At 36.3% G+C, this 25,706-nt stretch overlaps 5 protein-coding genes across 12 annotated transcripts; all 5 read right to left on the bottom strand.

The window, feature by feature from the left end:
* Positions 1–125: 125 nt before the first annotated feature.
* On the bottom strand, positions 126–2,886 carry LOC147541526 (Translation elongation factor EF1B/ribosomal protein S6 family protein). The gene is made up of 6 exons (XM_086632144.1): positions 2,459–2,886; positions 2,159–2,272; positions 1,426–1,495; positions 972–1,095; positions 563–676; positions 126–459 (listed from the first exon to the last, which is right to left on the bottom strand). The coding sequence occupies exons 1-6, from the start codon at positions 2,542–2,544 to the stop codon at positions 296–298; spliced, it is 672 nt and encodes a 223-aa protein (XP_086488270.1). The 5' UTR covers positions 2,545–2,886; the 3' UTR covers positions 126–295.
* Positions 2,887–6,192: 3,306 nt separating this feature from the next.
* On the bottom strand, positions 6,193–11,265 carry LOC147541525 (Peroxisomal membrane 22 kDa (Mpv17/PMP22) family protein). Of its 2 annotated transcripts, XM_086632142.1 has the most exons (8): positions 10,640–11,265; positions 8,588–8,675; positions 8,216–8,310; positions 7,991–8,063; positions 7,780–7,872; positions 7,559–7,645; positions 6,823–6,903; positions 6,193–6,558 (listed from the first exon to the last, which is right to left on the bottom strand). In XM_086632142.1, exons 1-7 carry the CDS (start codon positions 11,026–11,028, stop codon positions 6,823–6,825), a joined length of 906 nt encoding a protein of 301 aa, XP_086488268.1. In that variant the 5' UTR covers positions 11,029–11,265; the 3' UTR covers positions 6,193–6,558. The 2 variants fall into 2 exon arrangements, with proteins under 2 accessions (XP_086488268.1, XP_086488269.1); XM_086632143.1 differs by lacking the exon at positions 6,193–6,558 and having other exon boundaries at positions 6,728–6,903.
* A 1,197-nt stretch (positions 11,266–12,462) lies between these two features.
* Positions 12,463–17,965, bottom strand: LOC147541524 (transcription factor GAMYB-like). Of its 4 annotated transcripts, none has more exons than XM_086634808.1 (4): positions 16,030–17,965; positions 14,731–15,103; positions 12,994–13,966; positions 12,463–12,906 (listed from the first exon to the last, which is right to left on the bottom strand). In XM_086634808.1, exons 2-4 carry the CDS (start codon positions 15,091–15,093, stop codon positions 12,659–12,661), a joined length of 1,584 nt encoding a protein of 527 aa, XP_086490934.1. In that variant the 5' UTR covers positions 15,094–15,103; positions 16,030–17,965; the 3' UTR covers positions 12,463–12,658. The 4 variants fall into 4 exon arrangements, with proteins under 4 accessions (XP_086490934.1, XP_086490933.1, XP_086490935.1 ...); XM_086634807.1 differs by having other exon boundaries at positions 14,731–15,141; positions 16,030–17,022; XM_086634809.1 differs by having other exon boundaries at positions 12,463–12,900; positions 14,731–15,141; positions 16,030–17,022.
* Positions 17,966–18,673: 708 nt separating this feature from the next.
* UREF (urease accessory protein F) lies at positions 18,674–21,556 on the bottom strand. 3 transcript variants are annotated; one of them, XM_086634811.1, is made up of 2 exons: positions 21,445–21,556; positions 18,674–20,074 (listed from the first exon to the last, which is right to left on the bottom strand). In XM_086634811.1, exon 2 carries the CDS (start codon positions 20,048–20,050, stop codon positions 19,319–19,321), a length of 732 nt encoding a protein of 243 aa, XP_086490937.1. In that variant the 5' UTR covers positions 20,051–20,074; positions 21,445–21,556; the 3' UTR covers positions 18,674–19,318. The 3 variants fall into 3 exon arrangements, with proteins under 3 accessions (XP_086490937.1, XP_086490940.1, XP_086490939.1); XM_086634814.1 differs by lacking the exon at positions 21,445–21,556 and adding an exon at positions 21,339–21,388; XM_086634813.1 differs by lacking the exon at positions 21,445–21,556 and adding an exon at positions 20,994–21,122.
* Positions 21,557–23,304: 1,748 nt separating this feature from the next.
* On the bottom strand, positions 23,305–24,712 carry LOC147541522 (F-box protein CPR1-like). Of its 2 annotated transcripts, XM_086638198.1 has the most exons (4): positions 24,563–24,712; positions 24,072–24,285; positions 23,490–23,993; positions 23,305–23,404 (listed from the first exon to the last, which is right to left on the bottom strand). In XM_086638198.1, the coding sequence occupies exons 1-3, from the start codon at positions 24,644–24,646 to the stop codon at positions 23,491–23,493; spliced, it is 801 nt and encodes a 266-aa protein (XP_086494324.1). In that variant the 5' UTR covers positions 24,647–24,712; the 3' UTR covers positions 23,305–23,404; position 23,490. The 2 variants fall into 2 exon arrangements, with proteins under 2 accessions (XP_086494324.1, XP_086494323.1); XM_086638197.1 differs by having other exon boundaries at positions 23,490–24,285; positions 24,563–24,695.
* Between the last annotated feature and the right edge of the window lie 994 nt (positions 24,713–25,706).

Below are 25,706 nucleotides of genomic sequence, written 5' to 3'. Positions count from 1 at the left end.
AAAAAGAGGGGCAGTCTTTTACTGTCCAACTCCTTCCCTAAACCCTAAATCATAAACCGCCCCGGGTGAGAATGCCAACAAATTCAGTGACCAAAACTTTAAAGGTGGTAATAGAAGAACAGAAATAGCTAAACTCGTAAATAAAAAAGAAAAATGTCAAAACAGAAAGACAATTGTGAGAAGGAACCCTAAATAGTAGGAAAATTGTAGACTAAATAAAGCACACAAGCGTTCAACTTTAGTTTCCCCCTAAAGATTCACTGACAATAAGATAAATAAGATCCCATTGCTGATCTTAGATTTTGTTGAAGGCAACAATGTCACAGCTCTGGATGTACTCATTGGCTGGTTCAACTGTCAAGCGTTCTTCAATGAGACTGTCGACTGAGACAAGGTCATCTACGATAGTCATCATGATCTGCAACTTCTTGATTCCGTATCCAACAGCAACCAGTTTTGCTGTAAAAATTCGTAGAAACGGAGAGATAAAAATAATGTTATAGAATGAAAAGGGTGTAAATACTACTGCGAAATTTGATTCAATGTAAGTGGAAAAACTTACATGCTCCCCAGTGGAGACCTTCCAACTCAATACTGCGAACAATCTCTTCAAGCTTTTTCATGTCGGTCTCATCATCCCAAGGTTTCACATCCAACAGAACAGAAGACTTGCCGCCTGAAGTTGGAAGTATTGAATTTTATAAGATACTGTACGGACTAATGCAAGAGAAAACTGATGATGATGTTCTACATTGTCTATAAATTTGGCAATTCAAAATCATTATATAAAGCTTTAAACAGATTGGGTGATGAAAAGGGCCGGTTTTGAATTGTCTGAATTTAGATATTCAAGATAGGTAATGTCATCATATTTTTTGAAGTATAAGTTAAGAGCAGCTTTGAATAGGGTTTTGATAACGTAAATGAAGAAGCAAATGTCTAAATGTCACCCAAAGTCCAAAAATGCTTACTCTCTTTCTTCTTTGAAGATGCCTTTACGGATGCTTCTCTTGCTGCCGCGGCTGCCTTGTCCTCCTCTGTTTCATCACCAAACAGATCCAAGTCATCATCGTCATCGGCTGCAGCTGGAGCAACCTGAGAGTAGAGGAAGTAACAGACTAACAATAAGAAAATGTGAACTTTTCAACATTAATGCACTGACTAAAACTATGTATTCTATTACTATCGTAAATACTGAAATTTAGCTAATTGTTATGACTTCGTCCGTAATGACATTGATTGTTACCCATTTAGCAGATTGAAGTCAAACTTAAACAACTTCAATGGAAATTCTTAGTTGAAATCGCTAAAAATGGAGGCTCAATCTGTTTTATTTTGAGGGGATTCTAGGGTCCCCGTTGGGACCTCTAAGTATCTTCTCTAATATATTCATTCGAAGTTAAAAAAAAAATCCAGCTAAAGTACCTTTTCAGGTTCCTCAGCAGGTGCAGCTTCGGCACCACCTACTCTCACTCCAACAGCCTTTCCGGGGAAACTATAATGGAACAAAGAAGCATCAGCATCATCACATTCACAAGTTAGGGAGTGCCCCAGGAACTACCAAGTTAAACAAGTAAGAATAACAGAGATAACCATGGACTCCAGTAAGAAAATTCTTTCCAAGGAAATTAGCTTCATTATTTCTACAACTTATTATTTCAACCAAGTTGAACAACGAAATTAGCTTGCCGAGGGATACACGTTTAAGTTGATGAAGAAAAAAGCATTCAGCAAATAAATTGTCAAACAGAAATAAGAGATCGGACTAAAAACAATGAACATTCACATAATGAGCTTAAGTTGTATTTTGCTTTCAAGGTAATAGACCCAAACAGGTTTGAGATTCATATATATAACAGAAACCAAGGTTTTCCTAGGTTAATTGGCAACGTATTGATGGTCATTCATCCACAATATTCTTCTAGTTCAAACTTTAAATAGTGTTACAAAATCTAGTACTAGACGTGGTGGAACCTATTATCAATGAATTGATGAAAAAAAAAAGAACTCCCCTTCTCCATAAATTTGGAGAGAATGGATCAACCATTATCCATGTGAAATAGCAGCTAGATCATCCAATTTAAAACCTTATCTGAATTTGAACTTTCAACAAATATAATTATGGGAATTAAGGTCTTAAAAGGATAAAAATATATACCTTGCAGCAAGAAGCGAAGAAACGCTATCATACCAACGACTGACATTAGGAAAAGCACCAGCAGGTTTGTTTACTGCCGCAAAAACCTTAATATCATCTCGAGTAACTTGATCTCTGAAAATTACATCAAAATCAACCAAAACAAACACTTTTTAGCAATGAATCCATGAAAAAGGAACTAAATTTATGATCATTGTTAACTGAATCAACGAACAAGTTTTTTTTTTATTGGATCGAATATAAAATTGACTTGAAGCAACAGATCAAGGTATAATTAGAGATTGGGAGAGAGATAGTTACCCGGAGATATAGGTTTTCCCGGAAAGATATTCCTCGAGAGATTTAAGACCGGTTTCAGTGTGGAGATCGGAGAAAGAGATAGCCATTGAGCAGTAAAGGTATGAAAGAGTTAAGTCTCAAACTGTGGCTGAACTCAAAAACCCTAGAAGAACTAACTGGAGGAACGTCTAAAGAAATTTATAGTCTTCCTTTCCCGAAACCCTAATCCTACGTCCCGTCGTGATGCGATAACAGTAGAAAGGAGATGAGAACTGACGGTTAGATTTCAACCACATCATCTAAATTTCAACCCCACCTTATTTGAGAATTGAACACAGTAGACGGCATATTCTAAGAATATCAAAAAAAAGAAACTCTAGTGATATCTGGCAAAAGGAAAATACCAACTTCTAGTGTGACATAAAAAAAAAAAAAAAAAAAACTTCTCTTGTGACATGCTAGCAGAGAGAGGTGTACATTTACTATGGGAATCGACCAAATCCATCTAGGGTCCGTTTGATACGTGTGGAAATGTGAGTAAGAAAGTCATTTTCATAGGAAAATCAGTTTTTTGTTGTTTGATTGGACCATCTGAGTAAGAAAACCGATTTCTTGTAAGAAAAAAAAGTAAGAAAAAGGCTAATTCATTTTCTCACAAAATAGGTGAGAAAGTCAATTTCTTACTCTTGGCAAAAACACGCTCTCTCTCCTCCCGTCTCTCTTCTCTCACGGGTCTCTCGCTCTCTCTTCCAGTGACAACGACAACGTCTCTCTATCCTCTCTCTCTCCTTCCCTCTCTCCCTCCCTCTCTGGCTCTCTCTCATCAGTTCAGGCAAAACCTCCTTTGTCTATCTCCCACTCTCATCCGCACAGATCGTCTCTCTCTCTCTCAGAACCTCTTGTGAAAAATGGGCATCACTCACTGATAGAATTGGGAACTTCTACCCAACAAGAGATGGAAGATGAATAATCAGTTCTCTTTGTCTCGGATCCCTGAATCAATTTCTCATTTCTCTACCCAAGAAGACATGGAAGATGGAGAATTTTTTTGCTTCGGTACCTTCAGCCACTTTGTAATACAAAACAAAACTATCTCGAATTTGATTTGAAATGGTCGAATAAAAAAAACAAGGAGAGTATTTGATACGATACAATACAAAAACAGAGTTACATGGAACTCCATGATTACTGGGTATGTTAGAAATAGGGAGCTATCAAAGGCAAGAAACCTGTTTGATAAAATGCCTCAACGAGATGGTGTATCGTGGAGTTTGATGGTAACATGTTATGTTTTGTGTAGGGGTAGCCAGCAAATTGAAGAGGGAAAATACTTATTCGATCAAATGCCTGAAAGAGATTTAGTTTGTTGGAATACAATGCTCAGTGGGTACGCAAGGAATGGAAAGATAGACGATGTATTCTATCTTCTAAAAGAATGCGAGAAGGAAATATAGTCTCTTGGAATGCGATGATCACCGAGTTTTTGCAGAATGGAGACATTTTAGGTGCCATAGAGTTGGAAAGATGGGTAATGTCACAGGTGATTCGGCTCGCTTCATGTTTATTACACATTAATCGCTGGGTATGGTTAGATTGGAAGGATAGATGAAGCTCGAAGCCTGTTTGATCAAATTCCTCCACAAATGAGTGAAAAAAGACATAACGAGAAGTTAGGTTTGTAAAGAATGTTGTTTTGTGGAATACTATAAAAGTGTGTTATGATAAGGTGAGAGACCTTTGTTCAGCTAGGAATCTGATGAATGGTTGAACGAGACGTCAAATGTTCATAGGAGTTCGCACGGGCCAACCTCTGAAACCAGCAAATCAGAACCATTTACGCCAAAGAAGTTGCAACAATCCATCCAAGAAGTTGAAGCAAAGCAGGTCGATGTTAGAAAAACACTAAACTGTTGGCAGAAGTCTTCAACTCCTTCCTCATAAGTGAAGAAAGATGACAACCACGTAGATTTTGGTGTGGGAGTGCTGGAACCTAGACAACTTTGTGATGTGTTACTTGTAATTACTCAAAATGATCAATCAGGAAAAGGTAGATTGAGAATCAGATGAGCTTGCTGCTCATCACAATCCATTTTGCATCAGGTTACTAGTCATTTAAAGGATAAAATTAGCAGGGATATGGTGTATTTCTCACCTATTCTATTGGACGCCACTTGGTGCATCAGGTTACAAGAAACTAATAAAGATAATGCTCAATCAAGCTGCTTGGTGGTTGTAAACTTATAGTTTGCAAAATTGCTACAAAACAGAAAGATGTATCTCTTCTTTGCTTTTCTAATATATTGCTGCAAAAACTATAAGTCGACCATGTTATTCTAGATATTCAGAGAGATGTGAGCTTCAGAAATAAAATCACATATGATCTCTCTTAACTTTGCAATTTTGATTTGTATGTTGTTGTTAGATCTCTCTAAATACGTCTTTCATTATGACTATTGACTACGCTCTTAATATGCAGCAGGGAAGTTTGGTCGATCTATATGAAAATTAGTCTTCCACCCATGGTCCTCTTTGTTCCTCTAAATCATTCTTTCAACCTGCTTTCTCTTTTCTCATGTGAATCCTTAAATCAGGGATTCTAAACGCACCCACCTATTTTCCTACAGCTCAACCAAACACCTAAAGTTTGAAAATCACATGTGCAATTCTTGATTTTCTTTCCCATCAGAAAATGTTGGTTTTCTTACTCACAGTTTTCTCACGTATCAAACGGACCCCTAATTCAAATGGACTTGGGTGGTTTAGACTGATCCAATGGTTATAGAGTATATAACTGCGGTCATAAGCCCTTTTCACCAACTTGAATGTATGTCTAGTTCGGATATTATAAAAGGTGCTTTAGAAAAATAAGGAAAGTTTCTAAAGAAAAATATTTTCCAAACACACCTTTTAAGTTGTAGAGAGAAAGTCGCATGTCGGCAACTTCATCTTCTCTCGCTTCTTTTCCTCTCTCTAAGTTTCGGCGAAGGGAACGGTCCCTTCACCGAAGCAGTCTGGTTCTGGAGCCCAGACCCAAGCGAAGCAGTCTGGTTCTACTAGACGAGGACCCTTGGTCTAGATCTGGAGCCCAGGCCCAAGCGAAGCAGTCTGGTTCTACTAGACGAGGACCCTTCGCTGGAACATACAAAAATAGAAAAAGAGGGAGAGAGAGGGATGAAGAGCGAAAGAGAAATGTCGGTCGAAGTGTCGCTGGAGTTGCTGGTGGTGGGAAAAGAAGATAGAGTAAGAAAAAAATAATAAAAGTGAGTAGCGTTGGGAGCAAACAAAAAAGATTTTATTTCCACCCAAAACTTTGCACCCCAGATATTTTTTCTTATTTTTCCAATACATCAACCTTCAATAAAGAAGGAGAATATTATTTTCTTCAAAAGCTAAGATTACACCTCTCAAACTTATTTTTCCAATACATCAACCTTATCTCAAGAGTTAGAGATCATTAGATCAAACTTATTTTCAATGACACTGAGATTACAGTTTCCGAATTTATCTCCAAGGGTTAGGTTTATAGAATTCTCTATGCCCATCAGACACTGGTTATACCCTCATTCTCGTATTCATATATATATATATATATGTGTGTGTTCTTTCAAAAAGCAGTATTTGATTATTTTTCAGATGATGAAGATCAACTATCAGTATTTTCTTTATAAAAAAAAACTATCAGTATTTGATTATTTTTCAGAGGATATAACCCTCTAAACATAAAAGACTCTAAGCCGAGAATAACTAGAAGAAGATAAAGCAAGAGAAGGAAAAAATTACTAATGACAAACATAAACCATACAAAATCAGTTTACGGTTTTAAGGGTTAGATACAACTGTGATGACAAAGACCATATGACAAACAAACATCATATAATTCAACTCAGAAACCCTAATCCCTCAATCTTAAAAAGCCATTTAGTGGGGACAATAAGAAACCTCAATAAGAATGGCCGCAATAAATATGTTAACAAACATCGTCATGTCCGAAATGCAAGGTGGGAGCTTCTCTCTTTAAGCTTCACAGTCATTTGCGAACCTCCTTTCATCTCGACTGACGATTTTGTCGTTTTTCATGAGGGCAACCAAGTGTGGAGTCAACTTCGCCTTCTCCATTCCATCTGTTTTAGATTTATGTTACTTTTTGTGTTATTTGTTCATTTCATGCCTAGCATATTTATAGCTTTAACAATTCAAATAACCCCGAAAACAAGTTGCAGAGTTCTACCCCCAACAACATATGCATCAGTTTTTGAGGTGCAAATAAAAGATAATGATAAAATTGGGAGAGAGATAAATATTTTCAAAATTTCATTAAATGTGCAAAAATATCCCGAAAATAGGTTAAATCTCTAATACATATGTCGATGAAAAACCCTGCATACCTATTTCTGCAGAATCTCTTTGTGAGACTTAAATGAGAGAATCACGTTCCATGCTAAAGCAACGACATTTGCAGCAAGAACCTGAGATTGATAATCATGCAAAGGCTGGTGAGCAACTTACACAGTGAAAAGAAGAAGCATTATACAGGTGAACACCGACTTGTTTAAACATATGACAGAACAACTTTTAATCCTAAATTTAGGTTGTTTTCGCTTTCTTCTATTTTATTTCTTCAAAGCAGTTAGGGGTGGGATTGGGCAAGGGTCGAGCCCTGATACCCATCCATCTAAGCCGAGTTTTCACCAACTCATACAGACATACATATACATGAGTACACATATACACCCACACATTTATTTTTTTGAAGAAATCGACTACGATTTACGTTAGTCGTTACAAGGTATTTATACATCGAGATTCGAGACCCAGTGGCCGGCATGTATATATGTATGTACATATATACCTCCTACAACAATTCAGATCTTCATGCATAATAGACTTGCAGGGTTCAACTTGGGAATTGGGATTAGCTTAGGCTACACCCATCCCAAGTTACTCAGGCGTGTCTCCCCCAACTACATGGCTTTTCCTAAGATTAGCAATGCTAAACAGCTAAACAAATTTCTGAAAGACAGGCAAAAGTCAGAAACTTAGAATGATGCGCAAAGATTTCACCCATAGGACTCGAACCAAAGTATTTTGTTGCAAAATTTATATAGAGATAGTTCTTCGAACCTGGAACTGTTGAGGTACAAATCGAAAGTTGAGAAACTGAAACGGTATCCAAAGTTGCCAATTTGCCACTACGGCAGAAAACCACTCCTATTAAAAGCAAAAGAACAAGATTTTAGTATATGTAAGATATGAGTAACAATAAACAAATAAACTAACTTTGTTAAAAAAAATAAAAATAAACAAACTTGCATCTTGAAATCTTTTCACAATATATCTTTTACCTGCTTAAGCTTCGGAAGAACCTGGGATGGCTTTCCCTCTAAAGTCATTAACGTAGACATAAATACTCCAATGAATATCGGAGAAAATAACAACTGCAGTGAAGTAGATAATATGTTCAGATCTAGTTAAACCATGAAGCCAGGCAAAACTTATACATGCTTTGTGATACCGGCAAGATGAGATATGAAAAAATAGAGTTGAAAAAAGTACCTGATCGAGTACAAGGCGTAAAAGGGCACCAGTAGCTCCTGGAACTGTCACCAGTTTACTTAGGTACAGATACCTAGAAAATCACCATTATGTTTGAATCATTAAACTTCAAAGTCTTCGACCATATAATCAAATGAAAAAGTAAATTCAGCAACTAAAGAGGAATTGTAAGATATGATTCAATTGGCAATATTAAGTACAATAGACCTCCTTCTGATTCATTACCACAAATGAAGTGCTGGACCTACTAATGCAAATCCCAAGAGTGTGAACATAAAAGATCGCTTCAAGTCCACAGTTGACACTTGATCAATTAAGAGCTGGTATAGAGGTAAACATACAGCAGAGTTAGAGAGAGAGAGAGATAAAGTAGAGCAAACTATAAAGTTTGTCTATGTAAATAATGAAGAAAGTTGTTTGACAACCAACCAAGTTAAGTTTGAAAAGCAACTATGTATAATGCAAAACTAGATATAAGAAAACAAAAACAACAAAACCAAGGGTAACCCCAATAAGAGTTATATATTCAACAGGAAAATCATATTTTCAAAAACGTGGTACGTTAATACAGACTACATAAATCACCAACAAGCCTACCTGGCAGGCTAAATCACCAATTAAATTCAGTAATGCAGAGGTCAAAGCTTTCGTCAACACTGGGTACTTCGCAAGAGCTTCTAGATACCTGATAACATTTCGGTTAATCACGTCAAATAATCATATTACTTCAATTTTTTATATAATTCTATCATTATTCTTGCACATGCATCTAAATGTTAGAAGTACACATACAGTATAATACATGATTACAGGATGTGTCGAGAACAAAAGTCTACCTATAACCTAGACCATCAATTCATCATATTCTCAGACTTTCACCAACTCAATAAATTCAGGAGATAGAAATCATTGACTCGGTGACCTACTGATGCAATAAAAGCAAGAACACGGATAAAAACAAGAACCCAAAATAGAAGGATTTGAAAACTAAACGCAAACAAAAAAGTGTGGCACGCCACTGCCAACTATTCACTGCAAATGCAACTGTGAAGGAAACACCTACTTGCAAGCAAATGCAACTTTGAAGTAAGTATACACTTATTTGCGTGCAAGTGAAAAAAGAAAGTTCAAAGCACTGCAGGCAACTGACTTAGGTTCTTATGTGTTTGGATGAATTTGAAGTCTACTCTGAATTGGATTCAAAACAACTGTGCCTCCACCAAAATGAGAAAGAGTTTCAACACAATATAATCCACAATATGTCATCTTATTGTTAAATAAAAAAGAAACCTCAAATTCGGAATGGAATTCCATAAATGCAAATTCCGATATGACTGACTAGATTCAAACTAGAGCATATAAAAGATATGTGTCGAAGCGAAACAGTCCACCTACGGTTTGTGCGGGTGTGGCCTTGGCCGTTCGTTGCCCCGAAGTGGTATTGGGCCTCTCTCACCCCAAAAACTAGCTCAAGAGATGAGGTTTTCCCTCACACTTATGAAGTGACCACCACCCCCTCCCACAACAAATGTGAGACTAACTCCAACAATCTTCCCTTTCACACATTGGAACCTAGAAGACTATCTCCTTCCTCAAAATTGGGACTTGAAAGACTTCGATAAACATGAGCTCTGATACAATAAGTGGATGGATTTTGGGCCTTCCTTGCTCTTAAGTGGTCTTGGGGCCTCTCTCACCTCTAAAAGTTAGCTCAAGAGATGAGGCTTCCTTTACACTTATAAACTTATCACCACCTCGTCACACAACCAATGCGGGACTAACTCATACAATATGTTAACTGGGACTTATGGGGGCAAAAAGAGAAACTTGCTTAATCTTCAACTTCCAACCTCACAAAACGTTTGTTACATGTACAATCACTCTAATGCATTCCCCTAATAAGAATCTTTGACAAGTGACCTTAACACACTAATAAACTAAAACAACTAATATTGCCTAAGAAATCTTAACTAGTTAAGTGAAGATAGAGTAGTAAAACTCGGAAACATCTTTGGGCCTTCCTGCTTTTATACACCTAAGTATTAAGGCGCCAATGCAATCACCAAACATTGCATTACATATTGGTTTTTAGTAAGTGAGAAGGCATCAGAAATTACATGCCCAGAGGAATAGAATTCTACCCAAGAGGGAAACCCCAAAACCCAGGGGACGGGTGTGTTTATGATTCTCTTCCCTTGGAACCGTCAATGAAATAATCTACGGAAAAAAATTCAACCTTCACCATTCCTATTTCCAACCAAACAAGCATTGTGATTACAAGGAATTACGTTATAGGACCGTTATCTTGGTAATCACATTCCTTTCCCGTGCATCAAACATGGGACGAGAAGAATCAAAATTTTGTTATGCTACTTTTTAAGTTTTACCCACTCTAAAAATACCAGCTTTCGAAGATAATGTAGGTCTCAGGAGACAGGAGTTCAATATAGGAGATAACCCATCTTCTGAGTTCAGACCCAAGGCCAAGCAATCCTTAAATTCCTTAACCATGCATATATTTATTTTCTCTGAAACTGTTGTCAGAAAATTTTAACACCTCTAGGGTCTAACAGGAGAAAACCTCAATATAACAAAAATGTCAAAAACAATAAATGGCTTAGAGAGAGAGAGAGAGAGAGAGAATGTTACCATGAAAGGAGGGACCAATTACTCCCACCACCTTCAGCTCCACCTTCACCTCCTCCTCCTTCACTACCGTCACCACCATTTCCACCTGAATTCCCATCACCTGAATCTCCAAAACCACCTCCTTTTCCACCTAAACCTCCATCAGAAGCAGCTGAAGCTAGAAACTTATCATTAATTTTAATTTCAGGTCGGTCCAGACCCTTAAAAATGGTACCATTGATGGAATTTGAAGAGAGTGAAAGAAAATGGGAAGGAGAAGAAACCCTAAATCCCCTAATTTGAACAGAAGAGGAACGTTTGGTGGTTAGAGAGGTAGGGTTTGGAGAGAAAGCGAGGAAATGAGAGAATGAGGGATTTGAGCGGATAACTGTTGCAGGAGTTGGAGCCATTTCTGCTCTGCTTCCTTCCGAGAGGGTTCTTTTGGGCTCTGGCGGGCTTTTCTTGGTTCCGAACTTCCAATTATAAATGTTACTTTATGTCTGAAATCTCAACACTAAAACTATTAGACTTCAGATCTGTGGACTAAAAAAACGAAATTACCACATACAGTATACCAATTCCAAAATTTCTAGTTTTTTTTTATGAGATAGATTTCTAGTTACAAAAAAATAACAATGTCTTGCATCGATGTGAAACAGGGTGGTGTGCTCCTCTTTAAGAAGTTAAACACTTTTCTCTAGTGGGACTTTCTAAAACTGTAAGATCCAGAAGTGACAAAACGGACAATATCACTAGCAAGTCAGAATACCAGTCCCTATCATTCTATAACAAAATCTTTTTTAATATTTATTTAAATTTTAACTCGTGCGTAAACATTTGTTCAAAATAGTATGATCTTTTACATATCAATGCAAAATTTTACATTGAACCACACAGGTCCAAAAATACATATCAAAAAATTGACTTGGAGAGTTTTTGCCAATTTTCTCTTTACCCATTGCACTTAAAAAAGTTATAATGGTTAATTGGACAAGTATCCATGTTTCATGCTCTTTGTTTTTTTTAAGTATTATCATAATTCATGCAAGGTCCATGTACTTGGTTTTGACTTGGTAGTTGGTATTGAATATAAACGAATGATAATATGATCTCATCGAAAAAAAATAAAAATAAATGATAATATGATAGATGTGGTCATGCAGCTTCGATCTAGGTTACACTTTTTACGTTATATCTTTTCTATCAATATAAGTACTAGTAAAAAAAAATTATATATACTTCGAAACATCATTGTTTTTTTTTTTTTTTTGAAAAATTGTAATTTTTCATAATCTGCAATTAGTTGTCTGCCCATGCATACAATTATTTATGTGTGTGACTAGATTGCAACTTTTATTTTTTGTGTGCGACTAGATTGCAACTTTGCTATTCACATCTTTAAAGTTTATGTCAACTATACCTACAAAATTTTTATACAATGATTCAAATCTTGGTAGGATCAAGTTTTTGGTGGCTATATAAATTAAATACTAGGGATACCTTATTGATTTTCTGTCACAAAATCCCCGGTGTAACTTGTTTTCTTATCACAGTTGAAATCATCGCGTCGTTGTTCACCCCAGAGTAGGTCTCACCAACCGAAGCACGTAAATCTCTGTATTGTGTGGTTGTTTACTTTCGATTACTTTTCTTTGTTACTTGATTTCGTCACAACAACACCTATAGATGATATTTTCACTGTGTAAGTTTTGGAGTCAAATATTTCTAACCATAGTAGGAAAGTCTACTCAGACCTTAAACAACCTGACTATAGTCCTGGTTCCTCAATATGATTCACATCTCACTCAACCAATCTTCTGAGACGAGTGTTCAGCTGATACAGATTTGTTTCAAGGTACAATTCAAATAAGTTTATTTTCCAATTCTTGAGCATTAAAATCATGAAACAGCATTAATCACTTTGATCATAACTGACCTTACCAAGAAAAAATAACCAAGACCATTACCCTAATTAAGAAAATCTCCTATCTGAATGACAAACAGGAAGTTGTTCTGTCGAATTGAGCCAATTCCCCGTTGTTATCTCACTGTAGAAATTCCTCCCATCATGTGTCTGTAATTGTTGCAGATATCTTCACTAAGAAGTGTTCCGGTAGTTTCAGTTTTGATGTTGTTGTTCTTGGCACATCCGATATTGTATTCGAACCAACCAGCACCTAGTAAAGCATCAGGCCTAGAAAAATCAATCTGGGTAGCTATTTTTTTCTTTCCTCCATCTAAGGTTGAAATTGGCTCAATGGTTTCTTGCTTAGTATTTGATCCTGCAGCTGACAACCAGCATCTGTCAGTACCTGTATTGCTATGGTAATATATATAATATATATAGACAGAGAGAGAGAGAGAGAGATGCTCACCAGGCAGAGACTCAGAAGATGAAGGAGGTTTGTCCGACGAGCTTCCGCGGATGGGAGTGCAAGAACCCAAACTTGATGTGGCAGAGGGACTGAATGGAGAAGTCGGATCAAACCAGTCTTCCCATTCTGTATGACATAAATTCAGGGTAGAACTACCCACTATATCACTTTGAGTAACAATAGAAGAACTCAAGCTCTTCTCAGAAGACTGATTCTTCGCGCTATTTAAGGTCTGTGATTCATGAAGTAATGCATCTAATAAACCACTGTTACGTGGCAAAAGACATTCTGTGTTTGCTTGCTCGGATAAGAGAGAAGTTTGAGTAAAAGTTTCGACAGACTTGAGCGAGGGCAGGAGAGGTGATTTTCCCCAGCTACCTAAATCAGTTTCTGGATATTGGAATGAAGGGAGCTCCAACTTCACAGTCCCAGAAATGGGCATGGAAGTAGAGATATTGCCATTTAAAAAGGCATGGCAGCCAGTTGTTGCACCAAAAGGTGAATAATTCTCGATCTTACTTTCAGGATTATAAGGAATTGATAAAGCTAACGATCGATGAATTTTTGTACCACTGTCACTCTGCAACTGATCAAATGGTGAGATCCCACCAGTAAAATTACCATTAAAACCAGGGAAGATGTTTTCTTGTTCTCGGGCTCGCTTTGGATGATGAATTGTTGTGGGGACGCTGCGTTTCAGATATGAATTTTGACCATAAGAGAGAATGGTACGAACAGAAATATCAGGAAGATTGGTTACATAAGATAAACCCCCATGATTGGTCTTTAAACCGTCAAAAGAGACATCAGGAACATCATAATTGTTGAATTCCTTGTTTTTTTGGGTATTCTGACTTCCATTCATAGTCTGCAAACACATCTCCGGAGGATACAGAGGTAATCCTGCACGCTGCATTCTCTTGATTCGAGTGTTCCAGTAGTTCTTTATTTCATTATCTGTACGCCCAGGCAACTGAAGAGAAGAGAGAACGTCTAAGAAAAACAATAAAATGCCAAACCAAATGACTCAAAAGAGATTTGAGGAAAAAAAAACAATAATATCTTATCTCGAAAGTTTTCATTTTCCGTATAATGGTTTATGGATAACAGTAAGGCAATTGAGGAAATAATTTCACAGTTTCCTCCTGAAACTTTTCCAGAATCCGTACAATCTCTATACTTGACATTAATTAAATTAAATGTTGATAATTATCATATCTCCTGAAGTCCTAACTTAGGAACTCACAAGTAAATACAATTATTGAGATACAAATAAACACACAGAGATGCAACAGATATCCAATACTGATAGCAAAAACCCAAGCATGAAGCATCTCCCGTCCACCCTTTTCCAAATAATAAATCAAATGTTTAAACTTAAAACAATCATTCAAATGGAAAAAAAATCATAAGAAGGATTGCTTAGAAACATTCAAAAAATTTCATGCAGAATAATTGTAGAGGTTAAGATGCTATCTAACTTTGAACTGCCGACTAGAGTCTTTTCATATATATGTCTAGTGTCAACAATTTGTGGACTAGCACATTTATTCAAAGAAAACTCAACGAAGAAACGGGATACCTATTTGAACAAATAAAATGGACCATTAGGTTGTTGATCTGATGAGGTTAGAAGAAACTGTTTAAAATGAAGCTAGCTTAGGAATTGATGACCTAGAAATAGAACGTTATGATCTTCGAAGAAAAACAGAAGATAAATATCAAATATATACATACATGTGCCGCCATCCGGGCCCATTTGTTGCCCATTTGAGCATGGAGCTCAACTATCAGGCGTTCCTCATCTGCTGTGAAAGTCCCTTTCTTCAAGTTAGGTCTCAGATGATTAGCCCACCTCAGACGGCAGCTTTTCCCACAACGAAACAACCCTGAGTGCTTCTGAACAGCATTCCAATTACCCTCTCCATGCTTCTTAACATAATCGACCAAAATTGCATCTTCTCCAGAAGTCCACGGGCCTTTCTTCAAGAAAGGCTCCCCTGCACTAAAGCTTCCAGAGTAGCTACCTTCATCAACCGATTGTGAATCTGACTGATCCTCATACAGCAACTCGGCACTTTTATTTGTTGAATAACTCATTTCTGACAATCTGTTACACCATCAAGTGTTTACCAACATGATGGATTTCTGTAAAGGACAACTAACAATCATATACCATACACACAACTACAATTGAGTAGCCGAAAAAGGAACTACTATAATACAGAAAGAAAAAGCGGCAAGCTTCGTTATGATTCTAACTGGCATGTTATATTGCCATAAATAATTTGCAAACGTAAAAAATTCAAAACAAATTCTTAAGTTCTTAGGAGCTAACTAAAATTTTCATAAATTAAGAACAAGAATCACTAAAAAGAAACTGATATGGAGTAGAATATTACTTACTCTATACGCACGTCGAAAATTACCCAAACATCTACTGTTAAATGCCATATCAACCATTTATAAAGAGATGATGAAATTTTTGCAGTTGTGAATATTAACGGTACCAAACGGGTATGTGCTCAACTAATTGATGATTCATTATTCGGGTGGAGACAAAATTAAAATCACAGATTCACAATACAATTGCAGAAAACAACTACGACACACAAAAACCAAGTTGACAATTGCCCAACTAAATGATGATTTTGTTTTAAGCACTTGAAAAAGAATACTGAATCAATAGAAAAGGAAATAACAACAGTTTCTGAATTCTAATCAAATGAAAGGGAAAGAAAATCAAGTAATTCAGAAAATTCTTTCCATATCAGTAGATAATTAGTAGCATTAATGAGATCCTTTTAGGGTTTTATTAATCAAAGTCTAACAATATTAATATCACTTCCAAACTCGTGATAATTTAATATATTTCCTGTGTTTTCGGATCTAACATAATTTCTAGCTAAGATCATGGCACAAATTAACTACCAGACATCTCAAATTTCACTAATAATACTAAAACCTGGCCAAATTCAAGTCTATTAGATAAGTAACAGTTCCTAAAAGAAGAAGAAGAAGAAGAAGAAGAAATACCTGAAATGAAATCAATAGCCGATAAAGTTGCAGAATCCAAATCCCGATACAATAGCTTGGAGATGAAAACTCAACAAACCGACACAAGAAAACATGACAGCAAAATGATGAGACGAGAAGGGAGAACACTAGGATCAAAACACTGGATTAAGGAAACACTATAGTTCAGCTCAATGAAGCAAATGAAGAAACCCTAGAAATCTATACACCAAAGAGAAGAATTCCAAATTGGTGAATACAGAGAGAGAACTGATAATAAGAAAGTGAATCGTATTTTTATAGGGAGAGTTGGACAGATAGTGAGAGGAAGAAAGGGGGTTTGCGCATTGCGCGTGTTTTAGAGAGAAAACAGAATTCGGGGTGGGGGGAGTGGCTATTTGAACCGGATGCCTGTTATCCCCCAGTACAGACTCACCAGTCTGAAACTCAAAACACGGATTCAGACTGGGCCAGTCCGAAATCTCTCGTGCTGATCTAAGTTCGGACCTCGCTTTGGATTTCGACCGGTCGATCCAAGCCCAAGTGCCAATAGATGTTTGGGATCAAAGGAGATCGACCTTAGTCAATCTCTTCTCCGAATGCTAACAATAATTTTTCAGGTGTTTTTATACTTTCTTTTCACTTCATTTCTCTTTAAGAATTCAAACCTCTTACTAACCGAAGATATTTTCAACTTTAGAACGAAAAATTATTTGGTACCTCTAATATATGATCTTCATTAAAGATCTTGACGTTGAGCACACGGACTATTTATGTTATACGCACGTGTTACACCCAAGTATTTAGGTATATAATGTACATATTCTTGTTATGTCTCCAACATGTCCACATCATTATTGAGAACCATATTAAGGCTCACCACATATTCCGAAACTAAGCATTCCTCTCGTATTCTTTTGGCATTCTTCTTGTTCACACCAAACTTAGTAGGCACACTTGTTGACTCCCCATTGGATCAATTTTTTTTTTTTTTTTTGAGAAACCCATTGGATCAACTTAAACTCAAGTTTTCAGCTTTTTATACAATTCATCAGTGAGACCCAGTTCACGAGAATAAACTCTATAGATTGGTTAGGGTTTGGCCCACAAGGGGGGCATCAGTTGCATCATCAATATCTTGATCATAACCAGCAACACCATGTTTTGTTTCTTCTATGTTTACCTTCTTTGTATCCCTTTTATTAATTGAATCAGTTTTGGGCTTTTGGCAAATTGGATTCGTAACCCCATACATCTCTTTCTTCCCATTTTTCAATTATTTTGTCTTTTCGATTCTACCAACTTGCAAGTAAATGATATAAGCAATGTCACATTTTTCATTCAAGGTTGGGGAGTCTCTGAAATTTGATACAGAGGATATCATTCACACTTCAAGGACTCATTGTCTTCATAAAGTCTGCAAGGCCCAGATAATTATTCACAAGAAAACTAGATAATGAGTTCATTAGTATGAAAATTCATTAGCATCTGGAATACCTATTTTCTTTTGCCATGTCGATACTCTTGTTGAATATTTTGAGTTTTTCCGGTTGGTGTATAAGATGAGATTTTTCATCTATATAAATTATGGTGGATCCAAAAAGTAACAAAGTTGTAACAAAAAACAATACAGTAAATAACGATCTGTCAAATTTATGGGCATCCAACTCAAAACCAATTGGCGATGTATGGATAAGACTTGGATATCATATTTTTGATATTGATGAGGGTGTCAGAGCAAGTATGGCCGACCCTTCCACTCTGCAACGCTGCATAAGAACCTATCACGTGGGGTCTAGCTCTGGTATCATGTTAACTTTGTGATCGCCCACCTAAATCAATTGACATTGAGCAGAAAAAAAAACCTTGACATTAAAATTCTTAGTTATGAGACTACCCAGTCGCTACGTGGACTAATCTCACACCTCATACGGTACCTGCGTTAGGTGTTGATACCTGTATCAGTTTCGAAGTCTCAAAGGAAACAACAAGCATACAAGTACTCAGTTAACAATCTGTTAAGTGCTTACTTACTGCTACGATAAATCAACAAATTTCATTTAAGAATCTCTTCCCTCAATAATTAGGTTTTCAGTAAAACAACAAAAATAAATAAACATAACAAAAAGTCATCAAGGGTTTAGCATATAGAGACAACCAAGACAAACAAAGAGAAAGAGGAAGAAAATGGAATAAGTTAAAAGAGCTTTACCCCATAGTGTGCAAAGGCTAGTCCATATATACCAAGAATCGAGGTCAACTTCTAATCTCAATCGTATGGTTCACAATATCGACACACACGTTATTGTGTCTGTCATAACACAACATTCACATGGACGCTTTAAGTAGTTAATTAGGTATATGTATAATTTCACGACTACGTGATAATTGGAAGATGGAGTGAAATAATGAACACAGTGATTTAACATGGCTCAGTCAGAGATCTCTCTTCATAGACCTCGAGTCGAACTACATCCAAGGAGAAAAGCCATGACCTGCTACATTGTATTAATCTTCACAATTGTGAATAGTGGGTTTGATTGAGTACATCCACTCCCGGCAACTCTGATGAGTTAAACTCTAGATATAAATCGATGCAAAAGCACTCGTATGGACTACAGATAAAGATTCTTCGAGGGATGGATTTGCTCAAGGAAAAAACAAATGAGGAACTTTTTTTGGTATTGAAGTAATAACGGGTTCTTACAGGAGAGAATGTCTCAGTCACTCGAACATCAGAAACCTCTCTTTATTGTAAGCTCTCTCGGTCATGGATCATCCAACTCCATTGAAGTGACATGATAGTTGAAGTATAACCAAAATGCATGATATCAAGTCCCTAATTTTGTTGATAATTTTCAACAATAATTAAATGTAGAAAGAAAAATGAAAAACATGAATAAGGTAGTTAGCTGATATTACCTTCCACTGAGATTTAGAAGTTAAGAACCAGATAATTTGGTAAGTGGAATTTCGTTGGTGTGCAAGCTCAAATGCCGTACTCATTTTCTCAATCACGCTTATATATGCCTCAGTATGCTCACTTGACATTGACTTGAATGGAAGTGCTTTTGCCTCTTACTAACTAACCAATTTATTTGTTTCTAACTTCATGGGATCGACAGAGAAAGAGGAACATTATGAAAAAGAAAAATGTTCAGATACCCAAGTTTTCTTCTTTCTGAATCTGAATGATAATTAGATGAACATCAAATCCGTAACTAAAATGAAATTTGGAAACTGATACAAGTTCTTCTCCTCGGAATCGGAGAGGTCTTGGATGAGTTCTTTCAGATTAATTTCCAAGATGTCAGGAACAAAAGAGTCTAGAAAACAAATAGTTGTGACAACCTTGCACGGTATCAAGTAAAGGAGCCGTTTGGCATGCTTCCTCGACAGGACGATCTATCCATTTCTTTGCAATTTCTTCAGCAACATAAGCAATCTGATGTTGCAACACAGAAGCACCTAAAGGTCCAACCAAATTCAACCTAGTTGCAGCAGAAAGAACATCTCTCATTGTCATAAATAAATAAGCCCTTTGAGATGTATCACTATTGAACCCAAGTAGACCACAAACGAGTCCAAAGATAGGAGCATGGTGGAATGATACAGTTCCAGACCCTAGTAAACTATCTCTCATTCTTTTGAGAGATGGAGCTTCTGTGAACACTGATGCAGCTATCCTTAGAAGTGCTGATCCTTGAGAAGTCGATGCCTTTCTACTTACTTCATTTGTTAGTGTTGCTTCCAATATTCTATCTAGCTTGGACCATGTTTCCTTGTCGGGAGATTTGGTTGCTGCATACACAAAAGGAAGAAGCAGGCTACCGGTGTTTTCTAATATTTGTATCACATAAGTTTTAAGATCTTCGCTCCCCGTGACAATCCGAGCTTGCATAGCTGCCTCGAGACCAAAAGAATGGGCAAAACCTCCAGTGGGAAGAATGGAGTCAAGCAGTTGCCACTGACTCCACATCAGAATATTGTATACAAAAGTAGGGTTTCCATCTCTTTCATCTGTTTTCATCTCAGACTCCATCTAACAAGCTAAGTTATTTTTACACTGGATTAACATTTGAAAAAAAAAAAAGCGTTAGAAATGATAAGGGTTTTCTCGAGTCTTAATTACGTAGTCATTCAGGAACAGCCTAAAAACATAAGTTTCTAACATATATAAGTCAAAATTAGTTGGCCACATAAAAAATGGCAATACTCAATTTGACAGTATGACTTTGTTTTTCGTCCAACCCGATTACACTACAGTTACTACTACCAAGTACCACCAACTAAATTGCTGCTACTACCCAACACTATTGATCCACTACTGCCATAGGTGCAGCTACGACCTACCACGGTAGCCAACAGCCAACTAGAGTAAGTGAGTTACACACATCCCAACTTTATTATCATCATCACTTCTATTTCGACCACCACATGACTACGGTAATCACCATACTGGTACTAGGATAATTCCACAAAGCACCTCCTTTTACATGAAATGACCTTTTCATGGTTTTAGAGCTAACTCTTTCACTTCTAACTGTTAAAGTTAATAGTATTACCAAATAACGCCACCCAAAAAGAAAAAGAAAATACAGGTGTTAGACTCACCGCTCAAATAACGCCACACATGAGGGGGTGTGTGAGAATAGTCTCACATGGAAAAAGGGTATCTAGCAACCAAGCATATAATGTCTAGGTTCTCAGTCCTCTCCACTCATTGCCAATTGGTTTTGAGTTGTGGATGACACTAACTCAACATTTTGCACGTATGTGGATGTGGTGTAGTGAATTCAATCCGAACCACAAAAGTGGTATGTCTGCTATGAAAGGAATTGTTCAAACCCATCATAGTATTAGCCTATTAGGACAGAACTCCTAGATCTAACACCAAAGATTTGCTAAGAAACTTGAGCTACAATCCTATTCATATGTCTAAATCCTTGCACTCTTTTAACACAAGCAAGGGACTATTGACCCACCTTCAAACTAAGAAACACAGTGAAGATTTTCATTTCTCTTCCAATTAGACTTGAAAAGTTGAATGCTTGGAAGGAAGATTGACAAAATAACCCTTATTTGAGAACTCAAAATAATAAAGTTCAGCAAACTTTAAACCCCTTATAGGTTTCTTAAGTATAGTGAACCACCCAGTGCTCTTTCAAATAATAAAACCTATAAACCAAATTCAGATTACATCCATGAAATTTTTCATTTCTTTGGAAAACAAGATTCAGGTAATACCAGTGAAATTTGATCATCTAATATCTATCAGAGTAACTTGGAAAAGAATATCCAGTAGGTTCAGAAACCAAATTAGGGCTTACCAGTGCAACTATATATTCATGATATTTCATCAACCTACAGAGAGAGGGGGGGAGAGAAGGGGACTAGGAAAGGAACCGATAAGATCAACATAATTAGGTCACTTACCATTAAAAGTGGCGGGACATTTGCAGCAGAAGAACACTAAAAAGCTTGGTTGCAATGTTTTCATTGACCACTGCAAACATTAAATTTCCCATTTTATTATGGGAAGTTTCCCATTTGTTAAAAGAGTCCTTCGCATTAATTTGGTACTGACTCCGCCGAATTCACAATTCAGTACGAGTCTACCAAATTCACAAAAATAGGCTACTGGAGTGAATTTTAGTGGTACCGTACCAAGTAGGAATTTGGTGAGCTCGTACTGAATTCACGGGCCTTTTTAACAAGAGTGGAGCCCTTATAAAACTCTCATTTTATTATTCATCCACTTTCACTTCCACCCCTGTCCAAGTATGGACTTTCAGACAAGTGTCCAACCTAGTAGTGAATGTACTTTTATTCTCTTTCTAGCAATCAACTTTCAATATATTTTTTAGTAAAAAAATTCAGAATAAAGTGGTTTTCTTCGCCAAATTGGCAAATCTTGCAAACTCATATCGCAGAACGTAAAATACAAACTTGATTTGCAGATATCGCAAACTAGATTTGCATATTACAATACTGATTTATATAAATTCCAAACTCGATTCGCCGAATGCAATCCTGGTTTGAAAAACCTACAAACTTGATGTGCAGATCTTGCAAAGTCGATTTGGAGAACGCAGTCAAACTCACTTTGTTAATCGATTTTTTCACCAATCTGTCTTTAGAATCGAAAAAATGATCCAAACTAAACTAGATCTGAAAATCGGACATACATCAAGCAAAGATCAAAACCTCAACTTCATCTTCCATAGTACTAGGATTTCGTAACTTTAGATTTGGTATTAGGGATCCATTTCATACATCAAACAAAGATCAAAACCTCAACTTCATCAAGCAAAGATCAAAACCTCACTTTGTTAATCGATTTCTCTTATGTCATCGTTTTTTAACTCTGCTGAAAAAAGCATTTTATCATTGTTAGCCTTATTTTATGGTGTTTTCTTTTGAAATCCTGTATTTTTTCCCATTCTTTTATGAATCTTCATAATATCTTATGAGCTACCATGATATATATATATATATATATATATATATATATATATATATATATATATATATGTTATTTTCTATTTCTTTATCATGTAAAACGCCCTAAGGTTTCTATAATTCGAAAATCGTGTTTTGTCACTTTATAATGTGTTATTTTATTTTTTTGAAAATTAACTACGAACCACAATATTCACGATAAGCATAATAACTGTCAAATTAAAACTCTTGCAAAGTTGCAAGAACTAGTCTAAAATTAAACTACGTTATTTATAAATTAGTAACCCAAACCAAATTCAGTAGAGTTAATTTCGTTTCGGCTTCCAATTTGTGACTAACTCATCGTTTTGGCCCCATAAGTATTCGACTGTTCGATTTATCCCCAAATGACATTTTTTTCAGAAGTACCCTTCATGCCAAAATGGAACTATTTCAAAAAAAAGTGAAAAGCATAAAAGTCACATCACCTCTTTCTTTCTCTTCTATTTCACCCTATATCTCTTCCATCACATCTCTTCCTCTCCACCTCGCATTTCTTCTTCGGCAAAAAGTCGTCGGTCAGAAAATTTTGGTCAGCCACCTTTAACCTAAAAAAAAAAGTTCTTGTTCTTTTCTCTCTCTTCTTCTTTATCACCTTTCTCCCTCTTCTCCTTCTTTATCACCTTTCTCTCTCTAAAATCAAAGTTTTGGAGGTCCCGTGTTTAATTTCGTGGAGAGGTGAAATCGTGTTTATCACGTCTTGTAATGACTAAGGTAGATCGTCGTCAATTTTTCCAAAAAACAAAAAAGATACTACTATTACTTTAGTTTCTCTCCATAAAATCAATTACTATTGTTAAATTATCACTAAGTATAAAATCATATATTAATATATAGACTGATTGGCTTGAAATGAACAAGAAGTTCATACATGAACATTAAAAAAGAACAATGTCTATGTAAATACTAGTTGATCTATATGATATTCTAGCAACTTTATCAAAAAAAATAAAAATAAAAGAACATTAAAAAAGAAGTACATTACATTACCAAGTTCTTGGTTTGCTTGAAATAGGTTGTAGAATTTAGTGAAACCAAATTCTCAACATAACTAATTGTGAGGATCTTACTAGGCATGTAATCTAGCTTAGTAAAAGTTTTGTGCTTGGGGTCATATAAAACTAAATCCGAATTACCTTTCTGTAATAGCATGAGACCGTTATTGAAACATTTAACCAGCCTCAGGTAATGACTCAATGGAGTTTCATTGTCAGTTTGAATGGAGAAGAGTTTAGTCCAAGACACACCACCACCATGCTCATCGTCCTTCGTTACCCATACTTGAGTTTGAGCCTTACTTTTGTTATTATCAAATATGCAAAGACGGTCTCTAAGAACACCCAAGGATGAGGATTTGACGTTCAATTCCTTAGGTAATGGGACATCCTTAACCGTCTCGTGAACCATATCAAATGAAATCACAACATCGTAAGAGGAGGAGGAGGAGCATCTCCCTGCTGCTCCTGGGGCAGGTGCTCGAGTTCCTAACCAGTGAATAGCTCCATTAAGAAACACATTAACACGACAAGATTTATAAATTTTGTAAGGAATGTATTTAATACCATTCCACGAGTCAGACCCTAAAGTGTAGACCTCGATCCCACTAAAAAAATTAGCTCCATCCAATAAGCTATAAATAATAACAAACTTGTAATCATCTAACTTGCAATCATAACCCAACCCACACCCGGCCGTCATCACCGGAAGTTTTGATTCTTCAAAGGGTGTATTTGGTATTGCTTTATATTCATTAGTAGACGGGTTCCAGATGTGAAACTGGCGATCATAAGAGCAACAAAATAAACCATTACAATAAGCCTCAGTGATGATATTGGATTTATTACCTGAAGAGATGAATGGGTAATCCATTAAATTTAAAGTTTTATTATTATTATTAGATGCCAATGAATCACAATTGGGGATGAGGTATGGTTTCTCTTCTTTCATGTCAGTCAGAACGAGACTAAATCTGTCTTGTTCAATAGCATGATTAAAGTGAAGTTTAATGAAATTAGCGCTAGAAAATAGAGAGCACCATGTTTTAGATACTAACCTGAACCGATGTATAGATTTGGCCGGTAAATATGAAAGTATTTCGGTTATGACATCGTCGCTCATCTGAATAGGCACTGAACATCGTTTTCTTTTCATCCTCTTCCTCGTACTAATAGACTAAATAGACCAGAGAGATATTAATAGTAATGCTTATGGGAAGAACGACCCCCAAAATATATGGCAAGCAAGGAGTCCGTTTTACTGTCGGAAAAAAAAAGTCCCTTTTAGGAACTTCTATTAGGAGTATTATTATTTTTATAAAAGGCACCCATTTTTTTTTTAAGACAACAACTATAAAGAATCTAAAGACCACCTGTTTCTAGCGCAGAGGGCACCTCCCACTGCATAGGACTATTTTTTTGTCAAACCAATACTAATACTAATATAATAAAATTATTACAAAGTGTGGAAGACAAAACAAATCAATATACAAATTTTGCAAGTAAGATTAACTACATAAGGGGCAAATGGCAATGTTTAAGTTTGTAAGAGACGCCTAGGAGTGATGCTCGTACCCCTAATGATTTTAGATCGCGTAGGAGACACCATGTGACTACCGGATCACTATTACATAGGAAATATTGGAGATCTATGAGAACTTCATTGCTATGCATTTCAATGTTGGCTTCATCTTCTCCGTATAAACCACCTACACTTTGAAGATATTTAAAACCTAGTTTTTGTTCTTTCGGTTGTGTCATTCAACCTTTTTTGGGTATCGGGACCTCAAAACCGCAAGAGTAAAAGTCATTTAGGCAGCGAATTAAGAAAGAGGAACACCAACTAAGTCCTAGAAAGAAAAACGAAGAAGAAGATTGAATTGGTTACAAGCGGTGCAAATAAGGAGTCACAGACTATATAGTCTATGAATTATCGATCCGTGCTCGTACCTATTTATGGGGCACAAGGAGTCTGACTATATAGTCTTTTTATAGTAAGCATACAAATCAGAGAATGAGTAGAATATAAAGCTAAATAACATAAAATTTACTTATTTTTACGATATTTATTCATTCTCAAAGTATCTACGTCGATATTTTTGTGGGAGATGCTAGAGTGCCCAGCTCGGTGCCCACTAAAATGACCATCTGACGTGGATTCACTAAAAGACAAAGTTCTTCAAAATTTGACTATGATGGAGA

Source organism: Eschscholzia californica, unplaced genomic scaffold (assembly GCF_041429995.1).
Source record: "Eschscholzia californica isolate CP2 unplaced genomic scaffold, dmEscCali1.0.p SCAF_4, whole genome shotgun sequence".
Taxonomy (NCBI): domain Eukaryota; kingdom Viridiplantae; phylum Streptophyta; class Magnoliopsida; order Ranunculales; family Papaveraceae; genus Eschscholzia; species Eschscholzia californica.
Note: the sequence above shows the minus strand (reverse complement) of the source record. Positions and strands in the feature narration are given on the sequence as shown.